This window comes from Dermochelys coriacea, chromosome 3 (assembly GCF_009764565.3).
Source record: "Dermochelys coriacea isolate rDerCor1 chromosome 3, rDerCor1.pri.v4, whole genome shotgun sequence".
NCBI classification, from domain to species: Eukaryota; Metazoa; Chordata; order Testudines; family Dermochelyidae; genus Dermochelys; species Dermochelys coriacea.
Genome location: NC_050070.1, coordinates 110,940,981 through 110,957,786, shown reverse-complemented (window position 1 = coordinate 110,957,786; position 16,806 = coordinate 110,940,981). Strand labels below are relative to the sequence as shown.

The window sequence follows — 16,806 nt, the reverse complement described above, 5'->3', positions numbered from 1 at the left end:
CCATTGTTGGAAGTTTTCAAGAACAGGTTAGACAAACACCTGTCAGGGACTTAGCCCTGCCTCGGTGCAGGGGACTGGACTAGATGAACTATCAAGGACCTTTCAGTCCTACATTTCCATGATTCAAAACTTTTAACATTACTATGTCTTAGTATATTCACTAACAGCAGTGAAAATAAATAGCAGAAAAGGAGGAACAGCATTTTTAAAATATGAATTTATACACGTTTTAATTCTTTTTTGATGAGCACATTTTTTCAGAAGAATATTCTCTCTCAAATACCAGCTCTTTCCAATTCTATCTTTCAAATGGTCTGCATACCTGCTAATAGTGTGTAGTAATTCTCCAACAACATAATACATATTTCAAAATGATCATTACATTTACCTGACTGAGCTATAAAACATTTTATCATTTTTGTTTCAAGCATTCATAAAAGCTTTCTAATTTCATATAGTTTTTTCATAAGTAATGTTGCAGTTTTAGCTTTAGGGGAAAGATCTACACGTTTTATATCTTCTCCTGAAGCAATTTTTCTAGTCTTCAGTGATAACCTCATCCACTCCCAAAATATCTGAAACCAGTTTGGACGTAACAATAGAAAATGTGCTCTTTGAACAATCTTGCACTAGATAATTGGTCTTTTAGGTTATTCCATCTCTTACTTCTGAATTCTATGACGCAATAAATTATTTAAAAAAATGTATGTCTGACAAATAAGGCAAAGTTAACCATTGAATGATGACATTCTAGTATGCTCTGGTACAACGTAGCTGTTGTCCTGCTACACATACTAGTTATGTCCTCAAGTGATTTTAATGTACAAAAGTTATGTAGCAAGTTCAGTGGAGGATCATCAGAAAAAGAGTTAAGCATTTTTCATTGTCTTCGTGTGGAGAAGTCCAAGGGGGAAAAAGGAACAACTCCCATCGGAAATATTAACCTGAGCTTAGAATTTCCTATCATCTTCCAAAATTCTAAATGTAGTTCAAGGAAGGGCTGAGTTTTGTTTCTGCCTTTAACAAATTTACAGCCTGAAGACCGAGTTTTAAGTTATTACTTTACCATGCTGCTAAATTAGAAGAAAAACCATTCTGATTACAAATTGAGGATAATGCCTCTTTTTGTTTATGATGCTCTAATTAAATAAGCATCCTATTTGTCTGAGCATTCATATTGCTGATGCTAATTTCTTTGACATTGCTGACTTTCTTATTAACCTCAGAAGGGGCTTCTTCTACATGGAAAGTAATTAGTATTTGCTAGGTTATGCAACAAGGAAAAAAAACCAGTGAGGCACCAATTTGTTCATTCAATAAAACATTCAGAACCCTAATAATGATTATGTAACTTCTCCTACAGAATTTAACTGTTAACTCTATATTTCCACAAATATACAAGAGAAGTACATACTGCATTTTTTCTCCAAAGGTTTGAGGAGGTGGAGATGACCACTTGAGTGTAAATAATGATTTTCTTAAAAGCTGTTTTCAATTTGTAATTTAATTCTCAGAAGCAAAAATGGAATGAAATGTTCCATCATCAGTCTCACATATCACTGCCTTACACTGACACCTGCTGGAAGTGGCTGGGTTTGTAAATATTTCCTTTTCTATCAGTAGCTGATTTAGCAGGGCAGGACAATTCAAGCTCCAATTTAAATCACCAGGCTATCTATAAGAGCACTAAAGCATAGTTTTTAAAGAAAAACATACAATATATAATCACAAATTTCCCAGAGCCTACATTCAGTCAGAAAATGTTTTAAGTAACAGCTTCTTTAAGATTTTTAGTATCTCTTGGGTAGATTGAAACTCAGAAAACTATATACGTGGTTAGTTTCTAGACTTCCACTTAGTAGACAATTACTGCTGCTATTACCTCCCATCTATAGGATTCATTGAGTACTACCATTTTGACAAACATTCTGTTACAAGGTAGTTTATCTACAAACATAAAAATGACTAAAAAAATGCTTTTATGTATTCATATTTACTAGTAATTTTTCAAAAGAGAGAATGAATGTTTTCTTCTCCATTCATAAAAAATTGCTTTATTTGCATTACAAATGTTCTTTACCAAAGCAAATTATTCATTGTTAAAATGACAACCACAAGTACTGAAGCAGATATGCTTAAATAACTTGTATTTACACAACAAACTAGCTATTCTCAATTGTTCATTTCTGTGAACTGAAACACCACTTAACTACATTATGTAAATAGGGGACAATTTCAAATGTATATACAAAGGGAATACGATCATCTCGACAAGTCAAAACTCTACCCATGCAAACTTACATTCTATTCAAGTGGTCAAGTTTGGAAGTAATGAAAGAACATAAAGCATTTGGGCAATGCCTTTGTAGCTTATTTCACCTCCAAATTTCCCTCAACAGAAACTCTCTCACATTGATGCAAAACTTCATGATTAGCTAGCAGCATGCCATTTTCCAGTCTAACAAAAAATGAACACTGAGAACTTTTCAGTTTACCTTCAGACGTACGTTGGTTTACATACCTCATATGCAATTTGTGTGTATTTTAGTATGAAACAAAAAGGTTTGAAAACATCATAAGCACCAATAACCAACAAATGGATTTCATGGTAACGTCAAAATACCCTGTTTTCTCATGGGCATGCACCTCCCCAATATCTGTACTGTCAAAACTCAAGAAAGAGAATTCACCTGTTAGGCTCCAATAATCCATGACAGCGTGACTGGCACACACATCAGGCTATGTTAACTACCTAAGAAATGGCTTCCGAAATACAGCACAAACTTGCATTCAAAAGTCTCACATCCATGAAGTGACAATCCTTTTAAAAAAAAGCTGACTTCAAGTGGGCTGCTTAGGATACTTCCACAGCAACAAAGTTGTCCATCTGTACCTGTGCAATGTATGGAACAATACTACAGTCCTGCTGGAATCTGAACATTCAAGTCTCCTGGAATGAGAACAGTTCTATTCAAACAAAAAGTTGTCAAATCTGTCAACATGATTTTCACCCAACTTTTTTTTTAATTTTGTAGAACACTAAAAAAATTAGAATCAGAAAGAAGAAGAAGTGCTAACACTGTTTACTAACCTGCTGAAATCATACGCTTCTTTAAAGTTTGTTTCAACTCAAAACCACACAAAAAATAGGAATTTAAGAAAGCTTAAGTTTCCTGGATAATGACTAAATAGGAGATGAAGAACTATAAGACATTTGCCAGAACCTAACCATCGTCCCTAAATAAATAAATAGACTTTTAGAGAAGATAATTGAATATTAACAGTTCCTTCACAGAAATCCTTAAAATGTTAGCCAAAAACATTTTAATCAAGAAAAAAAACTTCAGCAAATGCATTTAACTCACATATATGTATGTACAACAGAATATAACAGGCTTTCAAAATTTACTTTCTAGGGTAGGATGCCTTCTATAGGATGCCCATTCTATTTGTTGGCTTTTTGAGATAAAAGTAAGGTCTACAGACTCTGTTTTTTCCCATTTTTTACTCACCTTACAAAGCTTTTGGTAACGTGGGGAAGAAACTGCCATCCTCTGCAAGCAATGCAACAAGACCACAACTTTCTGCAGAGATGTTCTCACAACAGCCATCATTTTAAGTTTGCCACACTTCTGAAGACACCTCAGAATTTGCATTATAAATGAAGAGCAACTATGATTTCCTCCTGGTCACTGGACAACAATTTGCCAGCTCTCTGAGCATGCTCGTTTCCAGGATTGCTTTTGAGAGCTACAAAGCTTTAAATGTCTCAAAGGCAAAGGAGGTTGACACAGCATAAGTTTCTCTCAATTGAAAACAAAAACCAAGAAAATAAAACCCTTTACAGATTCTCCTAGCCAGTATTTGCTCAGCTCAGCATGCACAGAGAAAGAACGAAGTTGTTGAGCAGCCAAATGTCTGCTACCATACTGGAATGCACTAAATAGCAGAGAAGATTGTTAACTGAAACATTAAAGCTGCAGAAACAAAACAGAATTCCCTTAGGAAGATAGCTCCAACATATCCCAATAGTTCTTCCCTTATAGCTATTTTATACTGAGAAAGAGAGAGCGAGAGACAGAGAGAAAACGAACACGACATTCACTCCCTCACTCGGGAGAACGGTGTTCTCGCGCTCAGACTAAATGCAGCTCTGGCAAAGCTATGGAGTGAGTGAATAACAGACCGTGTTATCAATCTTGAGAGAAGAGCAGAGGGACACCTGCCCTAATTATATCAGCCATATGTTAAGGGCTAATAAATCATATACAGGCACATCTCCAAGCTAGATTATTAATACAAAAGGAAAAACAGCTGGGGACAAATCTCTTTCCTGTGAAAACTCTCCTAAAGCTAATTCATCCGAAGGGCTCCCAAACGAATAATTTCCACACCAGTGAGCATGAATATTTTTAAGATGCCATTTCCAATTAGAACCCTTTTCTGAATGACTCATTAAGAAATGGAAAGAACAAGAGTGAGAATATGATTTTGGCAAACTGAACATTTCAAGTCACGATCACGATCCCTAGACAAGGTCTCCGCTGCCTTGAATCCTCAGAGGCAACACTGACATATATTCACCATAAAGCAATATTATTTAAGCAAGCTATCTAACAGCAGAAATAAGACACTACAATGTGGGAATTTTTTTATACCTATAACATACTGCAGGTGTAATCCAACCAACATACGTAGCCATATTACAGCACCACCACACCCAGCCATGTCTTATTGCTTAGAGAGGTGAGTCTTTATAATTATTTTCTTTCCTCTTCCTGTCTGCTCTTCATTTTCCCATTACTAGGTTCTATCCCTAGATCACCTCCCCCTCTTCCCAGCCTCCTATACATACATTCCCTGCTTATACCTGTGCTAATGCCGGCCTGCTCTGCTGCACCCTGTGTTCTGGATGGGATAATCCCTTCTGCATGAAGTCTGTCTAGAGCCAGCCTTCTTCATTTTAAGCAGATTCTTCTGCCCAACACCAGCCTCTTCTACCACAGCCTATGCATTGGATTGGGTGGTCCCCCAACCATAGGTTCTTCCTCCTTGAACAATTTTCAAATAGATTTCCCAGCTGGCCTTTTGGCTTCCCACCTCATTCTCACCTCCTCATTTGACCGTCACTATTGAATCAAGTCTTCTACTCACCAAAATGGCTGCTTCTCAAACTCATCTTCACTAAACACTGACAATGCAAATATCATACGAGAGCTATTTCCTTCTCAGCTATCACCACCTCACTTCCAGGGCATAGCTGACCTACCCTTCCATCCAGTCTTTTTGTAATCTCCCAGCCATCAGTACCCTTGATTTCCATACCACTCTCCATCCCCTTCTCTCTCTTCTCTCAGCTCCTCTGCCTCAATTCAGTCCTTCCCCCAAAGCAGGATTATAGCAGCGCATTCTACTCACTCCATTTTGACTCTTTTTTCCCCTCTTATCCACCACAAAGTCTGTTCCTTCAACCCCCTACCCTGACTTACATTCAATATCTGATGCTGCCACTTCCCTTCCCATGCCACTGAACACTTCTGGACTTCTCATGGCAAAATAGATTTCTTCCACTGCAAATCTGCCCTCTCCTCTTTCAACTGTACCATTTTCTTTGTCACCCATTTCATCCAATACACACAAGGAATTAGACCACCAATAGTAACAAGGCTGTTGACTAGTTAAGTTCATTTTATCTATTTTAAAAAACAAACAAAAAAAACTTACAAATGATTTGGAACCATCAAATTATGCAATAGCTAACCTGGTGGAGTCTAGTCATGTTACTCTAGTCCTCTCTTCTATTATTTGTTAAACCCTCACTTGTGTCTTGTTTCAAATTAGATGTGTCACAATCTGAACCCCTTGTAAAGTGCTATTCATTCAGTGTGTAGTTCTCCTATAGTTTCTCATAAAAGCAAGGATAGTATGAGCACAGCACATGTTTTGTAACCAATTTGATATAGGAAACACAATACCTTGTACTTTTACACACATGAAATTGTGAGATAGACAGTTTCATGTTACTGTATATACCACAGCACCAGGGTTAAAAATAAAATATTTTAATGTGAACAGATTGTGGTCTAAATATGGAGTAATTTTATTTCCCTTTCCTGTAGGTATAACAAGAAAGATTAACTGTACAGTGCTGAAATAAACACAAGATAAATAACAAATGTCTGAAAACACAGGAATACACTTGGAATTATTACATCAATACAATAATATGAAAATCTATACTTTTAGAAGACTAATGATCATCAGAAAGTGAAAGTGACCTTGGAAGTTGGGGAGAGGGAATTTATTTCAAAGTCACTGAATTATGAAAGCCTTTGATATGTACTATAGTTAAACCTTTCATATTTGAAAGGAAACTTAAAATTATGTGTTGACTCATGGGTAGGTTAGGAGACTATGCTCCCTCTGCTGTGCAGTGCAGAACAGAGCATAGCCATGGTAAAGATAGAAAACAACACTAAAGGGTGCTGAACTAAGGGAGGTGGACAAGTGGCTGTGCTTTAGCTTTCTTAGTCCCAGACAGTCACCTCTAGTTTCTCTGTGGCCACAGAACAAGAACTCTGCTCTTTGTGGATGATTTGTAGCCACAGGCAGCAGGAAAAGCTAGCGTAAAGCTTCTCCACTAGCATGGAAAAGTTATATCAGTGCTCCCCCACAAAAGAAGATCTCTGTTATTTTAAAAATGGAAACTTTGTACAACTACAGAGAGCTGATCACGCCTCGTGACACAGAGGCCAAAATAAGGGTTTCCTTCTCCACTCTTACCCCTTGTGTACTCATTTTCACCTGTGCAGAGGGGGGTATAAAACATTAACATTCTGATTTAGCCTTTGAGCAGGTGTAAATGAGTACAAGGCAATGTAGAATCAAGCCGTCCACACACCACACTCTCTCTATTGTCCCATTTCAGATCCTTTACATCCCCTGTTTGTATACAAAGTATTATTATAGTATTTCCCATCTGTGCTGGATTTATCTCCTGCTTTTGTGATTATTAACCATGGGAGGCTTTTTTTTTTCCTTTTAAAAAGGAGAAAATGCTAATTCATGGAAGATAATTACAGACTACTATACCACCATGGTACAATAGTTCCGTGAACAGCCACATATCTACAGAGGAGTATTCTGATTGGCTACATTAAAGCATTGGCCATACTATGTCTGCTATACAATAAACTACTCTTTCCCTAAACTTTTGTTATCACAGATTTTAGATTAGTTAGTTTCATTTAAATTCAATGTAGATATGCTTAGCTCAATTGCACAATGGATTCTAATAAGCTCTTGCTCATTAAAAACCTACTCGAGCACCATCAATTTAGACCATGAAAAGATATTACTCCAAACTTGGGGCTGGACTGTGTGGCTGACTTATCTATTGTGCTTTCTTTCCCCACAGAAAGAAAATACATTACATTAGATGATAAAGTAAACTAACTGAAGGAGAAACAACATATTAAAAACATTAGGAAGAAAAGGGGATAGCTGTGAAGGAAATTCACATGATATCAACAGGGCAACCAAAGAATCCATATTATTTCAGAAATCATTTTAACCATGTATCTCCTAGCACAAATGCAAAACATGGAAAATTATTTTAATCTAGTGGAATCCAACCTTTTCATTCTGAGGCCCAAACATAGCATTACAAAGAGATCAAGTGTCTCCAATCAACCCTTTGGTACATATTCTCTGCCCTACTCCTTCAATTGTGCCCCTAAGGCAGAGCCTGTGTCGCCCTCCCCACATATTCCAATAGAGGCATGTTGGGTATGGAGAAGGGAAGTAGCTGGAGTGTGCTGACCCTAGGGGGAGTCTCCCGTCTTCCCCTCCCGCCGCCATCCTCCTTTTGGCCTTTCCTGAATGGCTGTGTGAGGAAGGAGGAGCCATCCTTTGCTAGGAATTCCCCTAGGCCCAGGGAGGAATACCTAGCTTTCCCAGTCTGGCAAGGAAGTAGGCAATGGAGCAAGCAGAACCACTTTCTCTTCTCACTCCCATGTAATGCAGCTGGTTACCAGCAGGGGAACTGCTGAGCAACAGTGAAGGGACAGCAACAACTCAAAGCATTCCTGGCTAACAACAGCTCTGCTGCTGGGGCTGCAGGGAATGTGCCGAGGAGGAGGGGGGAAGCGAGGGAGGCATACCTGTGCTACCTAGTGGCAGGGCAGAGTCAAGCACTTAAGTTAAACAACAACAACTGGGTGTAGCTCACAGGGCACATTTTCAATTCATAATATACATTTTCTTCTTAACACAGCTACCCACCAGGGTCACAGTTTAGAACCTGAGGGATGCAGATTGCCCAAGACAAAGGCTGGACACCCTTGTTTTAATCCCTAGTAAGGATTCTTATATTTCATTAAATCAATAACTTCCTCTATACCCATTGCCATTTTGAAATACTGTTTTCATGAATAAGATGCAGGATTTCCAATTTATTAGGTGCCTTTTCCCTGTCAGATTCACAATAGTGGAGACACACAAACACACACACACAAATACACTCTCGTGCTCTTACCTGCATCTGTTTTTTCAGTTCCCCAATACAGGCACTGTCCTCCAGAGCAGTCTCCCGCTGGGATGCATCTGCAAGGACATTAACTGTAGTTTCTGCCTCTTGTATCCACTTGAGAAAGCCCTCTAGATCCTTGACTAAGGTTTGCACTATCTTCAGTTCAACATCCAAGGCATTCTGCCTATCACCAGCTCTGAAAGCACAAATAAGACAGCCATCTCAATTTTTTTTTCTATCATGACATACCATATCACGTGAATCGTAAATGAACATACTGTAAGATAAAACACTAAGAAAACTGTACAGACTGTTCCCACTTGTTTCCTTGTATATTAAGTCATTGGTTCCTGGAATGTTGCATCTGTATCTATCATTCTGTACTGAATATATGTACTACACCCAAACTCCTGGATTTGTGTGAGGAGGATACAAATTATTCAATAAAACCTAACATTTCCCTCTGTGTGTTACCATAATGGCTTTGTGACACTGCAAGTGTGAGAAGCTGTTATTGCCACACTTTGAATGTTTTTCTCACTGTTGTTAGCAATAGCCCATTGCTGTGAATGAAAACCATTTCCCTAAAATTGAATATAATTTACACATTACAGCATTGTGGAAAATTGAATAGATGTACTTCATTTGCACTTGTTTAGAAGAGCCAAATGACTTCCATACACTAAAAATACAGGGCTTCCACAAACATAAATGGTATTTGCCTTTATGTGACAATGTTGACTTAACACTAGCTGACAACAGCCCCCATTAGGGTGGAAACATCTAACTGTATTGACACCTCTTGCCTTTGATCATTTTCTTGGTGAAAATCATCGAAATGTTGCAAAACCACTTACCTCGAATGATCTTAATTTCTTCAAATTGGTGGCCTTATGCCCAGCATGACCACCTCACACTGGAAGCTAAAATAATGTTTGCAATTCCCTATACTGATGACCTTTTGGTACCCTAGGAAAGAAGCGTTATATTTAACATCTATGAGTTTTCTTTTCTCCTTGTGATCAGGAGTCCATACCTGAAGAATGTGCCATATTTCAAAACTATAAGTCCCAAAAGACACTGATTACAACATCCCTCAGCCCACACCGCTTCCCGCAGCCCCCATTGGCCTGGAACAGTGAACCGCGGCCAGTGTGAGCTGCAATCAGCCGAACCTGCGGATGCTGCAGGTAAACAAACCGGCCCAGCCTGTCAGCGGATTTCCCCGACGGACCGCATGCCAAAGGTTGCCAATCCCTGTTCAAACTCAAAAGGCCATGTGAACAGTAAATCAACTGATAACTTTTTGGTGATATTTGACAGAAAAGTCAACGGTTAAATCTGAGATTTTCCCATACATAGCAGCTCATAAGTAATAAGCCAAATTTAAATATTATGATTCAAAAAGACACTTAAATGACTGAAATTGTATTAAAACAGACTTGAAGTTTTGCTAACATTCAGCGGACAGATCAAAAAGTCAAATTTGGGGGAACCGGCTCAGGCCATATCTAATAAAGAGCAAGATTTTGCCAGCCTCACTCATGCTGAATAGTAGCTTTGTACCAAAGAACAAACTCAAGTACTAGGATACCTGAATATCTGGCAGAATCTAGTCCAAAACAGACATACAGAAAGGAGAATTCCAGTGTGTGGTTTCCAATTGTATAAACACACACACTTGTGAGCTTATACTGATGTGCTCTGGAATCATCATAATAAATCACAAGGGATAGTGTCAAACGGCTACAGAGCGGAGCTTCTCAAACTGTGGAACACTGAGCTCCATTCAGGTGGTCCGTGAATACTTTGCTCTAAGGTGTGCACCTGGGCGGCCACATGAGTGAATAAAGGCCCACCCACCTAATTAGTGGAGCCACATAGGCATGGCTCCACTAATTAGGTGCCTAGATCCTGGAGCAGACGCACAAGTAAGGTGAGGTGGTGGCCTTGTGGGGAATAGATGGGAGATGGCAGGGGCAATGCGGTGAGAAGAGAGGGTAGGGGAAATTTGGGATGTGCAGGGCTGCGGAAGCCAGAGAAAGAGGAGACTTTCCCCAGCTCCAGGGCTGTAGCTGCCAAGGGGAGACAGCCCTCCTTCCCAGCCTCAGCTCTGTGGCTGCCGTGGTGGGGGAGACAGGGAGAGATCCCCATCCTTCTCAGCCCCAGCTTGGGGGTTGCTGTGTCAGGGGAGAGAGAGAACAGCTTTATTACAGAAATGTAACAATTCAAAATTGTTAGTTAACATTTTTTAAAAATCTCATTTACCCATTAGCAGTTATGCATAGCACAGTATGAAACTGAATTTGACGATGTTTTTTCAAAATATGGACAAAATAAAAGTGAGTACTTTCAATAGGACTCTCATTGTATAGGCACATCTACCAATAGCTGCTATCCGAAATGCTGCTACTAATTCAGTAAACTGTCTCTTCCCTCCAAGTCAGAACTAAACTAACACTCTGATATGGTGTCAGTGGCAAAGCGTTTATGAAGACACTGCTGTTTAGAGGAGACGAAAGCAAAATCCTCACCACTTGTCATTTTTGTATGTGTAGGAGTTTCCCTGTTATTTTGGCCAAAATTCTAACCTTCTACATTTACAGTCAACCTTCTTACATCCTCCTCAAATTTTAAATGAAGAAATGAATTTTCTCCCCCCCCCTTCCTGCTGTAATGTGCTGTGCAGTGTTTGCTCAATAGTATTAAACAGTTCCTGTGTTTGAAACTACAGGTGGCTGAATTTCAATGGTGGCTGAAATGATCCATAGATGCAAGACCTGATTTTAAGAAACAAAAGAAGTTTCAGGTGACCAGTTCCCTTCAGGATCAAGCCCATGGTTTGTACATTAGTTTATTGGCACTCTGGAAAAGCATTGTATAAATGCAAAATAACTATAATTCAAACGCAACAAGTCTAATGTCATATTTTTATAATTATTCTGTTCAATGAAACATCACTTGAATAATCCCCATCTTTTAGAAACTAAGTGGTTCCTACACACTCCAAATTCCGGCTACTGCCATATAAACTATTGACAGAGCAGAACCCTTTAATTTATCCCTGCCTCCATGGCTTGATGCTTCTGGCTCTAGATCTGGTGGGAATATGCCTGAACATTTATCTTCTTATTGAAGAAATAATAATGGAATGTTAATTCGAAGGATAGGGTGCTTGATAAATATGTTGCCTAATAATAACACAACACCCTCTAAAATTAAAGCAATGCAACTCAAAATAAGAAATAAAGACATCAAAGCAGCTAGGAAGTCTTGACTTCAAAATCATTTCCCTCTGTAAGGATTTCCTTCACAAGCAAGGGAGTAAGTTTAAAGGCTGGAAATAAAGGTGGCTTTCAAAGAAACAGACAAGCTTCGAAGTATACCTTGACTTTAGCAAAGCTTTTGATATGGTCTTCCATAGCATTCTTGCCAGCAAGTTAAAGTAGTATGGATTGGATGAATGGACTATAACGTGGATAGAAAGCTGGCTAGATCGTCAGGCTCAACAGGTAATGATCAATGGCTCAATGTCTAGCTGACAGCCAGTATCAAGCAGAGTGCCCCAGGGGTCGGTCCTGAGGCCAGTTTTGTTCAACATCTTCATTAATGATCTGGATGATGAGATGGACTGTACCCTCAGCAAGTTCCCAGATGACACTAAGCTGGGGGGAGAGGCAGATACTCTGGACCCTATCCCCACTTCCAGCATGACCTAAACAAATTGGAGGAGTAGACCAAAAGAAATCTGATGAAGTTCAACAAGGACAAGTGCAGAGTCCTGCACTTAGGATGGAAGAATCCCATGCACTGCTAAAGGCTGGGGATCGCCTGGCTAAGTGGTAGTTCTGCAGAAAAGGACCTGGGGATTACAGAGGATGAGAAGCCGGATATGAGTCAACAGTGTGACCTTGTTGACAAGAAGGCTAACGGCATATTGGGCTTCCTTAGTAGGAGCATTGCCAGCAGATCGAAGGAATGATTATTCCCCTCTATTCGGCACTGGTGAGGCCACACCCGGAGTATTGTGTCCAGTTTTGGGCCCCCCACTACAGAAAGGAGGTGAACAAATTGGAGAGAGAGTCCAGCAGAGGGCAACAGAAATAATTAGGGGGCTGGGGCACATGACTTATGAGGAGAGGCTGAGGGAACGGGGCTGGCTTAGTTTGCAGAAGAGTGAGGAGGGATTTGATAGCAGCCTTCAACTACCTGAAGAGGGGTTCCAAAGAGGATGGAGCTCAGCTGTTCTCAGTGGTGGCAGAAGACAAAATAAGGAGCAATCGTCTCAAGTTGCAGTGTGGGAGGTCTAGCTTGGATAGTAGGAAAAACTATTTCACTAGGAGGGTGGTGAAGTACTGGAATGGGTTACCTAGGGAGGTGGTGGAATCTCAATTCTTTGAGGTTTTTAAGGCCCGGCTTGACAAAGCCCTGGCTGGGATGATTTAGTTGGGGTTGATCCTGCTTTGAGCAGGGGGTTGGACTAGATGACCACCTGAGCTCTCTTTCAACCCTAATCTTCTATGAATCAAGACATTTGACCCAGATCTGTAAGCCTAAGAACTGGTGCACTGGACAGGAGGATGAGCTGAACTTTACACCTAATTTCATCACTTCAGGAATGATGGCCGCTGCACTAAATTTTAATCTCTCAAAACTTTCTGCTTGATTGAAATTCAGAGAAAGGATTATAACAGGCTTACATTCTATCACTTTCATGCTATTTGAACTAAAGCTGAAAACATGTCATTAAGTATGCTCTTCATATTCCAGCAGCATGATTAGTATATCAAATGGTTTGAAAGTGATAATGTGGGTAACCTGGGAATTTTCCATTTTTCAGTTAGAAGAAAAACTAGGGCTTATGTGATGGCCTAGTGGTGATCCACATTGTCATAAAAAAGACTTAGATACTTTCATTTCATTCTCAGAGACTGCAAATCCAAAACTAAAGGAAAAGAGAGAACTCTACCCTGCACCGTAACCACCTTTCATGACAATAAAGCAAGTGCAGTCAGACTCCAAGAGGAGTCCAAATCCAGTCACGAAAGGATGAGTCTCTGACAAGGGTCTTCCAAGGTTGTGGAATCCATACTGGATGAGCTTCAGACTTCCATAAAACTGCAGAAGTGACACTGGACTAAGGAGTGCATAGGGGAAAAAAATATTTGAATTCTGTTAGTAAAGGCATGACCAAAAACAAGAAAATCATTCCCCTTTTAATTTTAGGCTCTTTCCAGCCCAGCCTGAACATTAAATTCCATCAACTTGTTTTTCAGATGCAAACTAAAAATCAATACTCTGCACGGGGGAGAGAATGTGTCAGGAAGAAACAACTGGGATGCTGAAGATATGGAATGTAATCCATTATTGAGGCTGTGAAGATATTGATGGATTACCATAGTTTTAGTCCTCGAGTATAAAAATGTTATTAGCCACTGTACAGCATATCACCACATACAATTTACACCACATCAAACTGGAGGGCTCAATCTCTTTAATGCCAATAGCTTTAAAATTAGCTGCTGAAAATTTAAAGTTCTGCTGGAATTATGTTTTATAGCTGTATTGTGATGCTATTCAGAACAGTGAGTCTTCCAGCTCAAGTAACTAAAGAGAGTCTTCCTGGTTTCTCCATGCATCGATACTGCAAGAACAGACAATGTAGCACTTCTAAAATGATATTATAAGCATAAATCTTTATTTAACGCATAAGCCATAGAACTGAACTTTGTGCACAAAACAATCTCTCCCACACCAACGCCCCGTGTGAAGTAAGCCTCAGATTGTATGGTATATATGGCCTAGGTTGCCAATCACATACACAAACTGAGATTTTTACTTCCATTCTTTTTTCATTTGGGCAATTACAATAATGGCCATAGGGATGACCCAAAATCCCAAATCTGAATGTAAATGGGTGATCAAGAAAGGACCATATCCATGAGATATCCTCAACACTATGAAGTGGCCCAGGCTATGGAAAAAAAGAGGGAATCTCTGTCATAAGCCAATGCCTTTTCCCACAGTGTGCCTGGAGCCACAGGAAGTTAGGTGCCCAAATCCCAGTGAACTTCAATGGGTTTTCAAACTCCTTTGAAAATCCCAGCATATATCTCAAGATTCATCTAAAGAGGGATATATTTTTGTTCTCTCTCTCTCTCAAATCATCATGTAAGATGAGCTACAAAGTTTTATGCCATTTCAGTTATCTCTGGAAATAACCAGGAAAGCGTTTGTATATATTCCATGCCACATCAAAAGTGCAAACTACTAAGGTAGAGTTTTCCCTCCCAGGAAGAGTAACAAGATTCTATACACTGCTTCCTTAATTACCTCTGATACTTACTGCATGCCACTGCAGTCACCTCCTCCTCTCCCTGCCCAGGTCATAATGCCATTTATACAAAACTTTCATTATCCATCTCTCTCTTCTCATTCACTTTCAGCTACAAAAGCAGTTTCGTTGGTTGTTGTTATTTAAAAAGGCTTTTTAAATACAATGAATTTTTCCCCTAATAATAATGATTCTCCCTGCTGAATCATCATTAAATTATTGGGTCAGACAGCTATTGTCTTTTAAAGCTTTTGATATTCAAAAAATATCAGTCATGTACTATTCTTGTATCATTTGTCTGTCAGCTACTAAAAAAATATAAAACAGGATTTGAATGGAGATTTGATTACCTTTCAGGCACATATACATGAGTCGGACCATATATTTAGTGAAAGGAAGACTTTCAGCACCCAAGTAACTACATATTTATCAATGAGTGTAAATAAGTAAATTTCAAGCGGAGAATAATTTACTTTTCTTACAGCTCCTCAAGTTAGATACTCAGGTTGAAAAATAAAAAGTACCACATACAAGACCCACAAGAAATGACAAACTGGAGGCACTTCAGGAAAAAGATCACCAAGCTATGAAGAGGCTCATAGGAATTAACGTATATCAGAAGACTTAACTGAATACATACAGACTCACAAAAAGGAAGCTCGGAAACCATGTACAAATATCTGAAGGTGCTGATTTCAAAGAAGGGAAAGAATTGTTCCAAACGTTGCAAACACAAATGGCTAGGGGCAAAGAAATAAGACTGAACGAAGGAAAAATTGTGACTCTACATCAGAATTATTTATTTATTTAACAAGAAGATCAATACGTGTATGGAAAAGTCTTTCAGGGTTAGTTATGGGAGTTCCCATAATGAGAAATACTCAAAAATAGACTCCCTTGATATATGTGACTGTTGAATCGTGATAACCCTACATGCTACAGAAAATGAATGGGATTACATGACCTATGAGGGCCTCTCATATCCATGAGTTTAATGTCCAATATTTGGCTATTTAAAACTGCAAGATCTAGATTTACCATGTACAATATTTACATTCAACAGAGCCTTGAAGTTACCTTTGATTCAGGTTTATCCAAGATGTGTTTAAGTTATCAGTGATTTCTTTCACCTTCCTTGTGTCATCATCACTGTAGTCCAGAAGAAGTTTATTAGAGAGGTCATTGAATGCAGCGACAGTTAAGTCCCCTTTATGCAGTTCTTGTATTAGCAGCTAAGGAGAAATTTCAGAATAAGTCAGTAAAAATAAACAAGGCATCAGAGCAACCTTAAAATCAAAGTCTAATTTCTTATATTTTGAATTTTGTTAAATTATTGCACACAGACTATAAAACATGTTTATGTGTATATTTTCTTGTCTGACATAAATCCCCTATTATTAAGGCACTATAAATTTCAGTAGATGCTAATGAACTATTCAAATAGAAATATGAGAGAAAAAACTTGTCAAAGAGAACAAGGGACTACACAAATTCTTTTCTGCATTTCATTGCCCATCTTTGCCAGCTGTTAAGCAAAATACAGAGTAAAAATAAAGATGAACTTCAAAATAGAAATATTTTTCAAAAAGTCTGTTTTGTATAATTTTTCTCACACTGTGTTCCATGTAAAACCTAAAATATTATGAGACATGCACCTCCTGCCATTAAAAATGGGAGGAGCTGGAATTTTTCTTCAGGAGCTGTAGGCCTGCTCTCTTTATATGAAATGATATGCCATACTTGGTAACCAAAGATCAGAAGAGCATAATGCACGCTTGCTTACAAAACAAACAAATAATATGCTGCTGTACATTACATATTAACAGCAGAGAACATAAGAGGAAATTAAATAAAAAAAGGTTTAACGTTAAGAAGACAAAGCTCAAACTGCAGAGCATATGAGAGAAGTCCATTATGCATGGTTATCCATAATGAGTGAATA

General features: G+C 38.8%; 1 protein-coding gene across 7 annotated transcripts in view; it reads right to left on the bottom strand.

The window, feature by feature from the left end:
* Positions 1-16,806, bottom strand: part of UTRN (utrophin) — a 607,443-nt gene that overhangs the window by 329,960 nt on the left and 260,677 nt on the right. For all 7 annotated transcript variants that reach the window (XM_038397679.2, XM_043511144.1, XM_043511142.1 and 4 more), the window contains 2 exons: positions 15,942-16,096; positions 8,537-8,726 (listed from right to left, as the gene is read on the bottom strand). In XM_038397679.2, the coding sequence (XP_038253607.1) occupies positions 8,537-8,726; positions 15,942-16,096 (345 nt within the window). The remainder of the gene's footprint in view (positions 1-8,536; positions 8,727-15,941; positions 16,097-16,806) is intronic.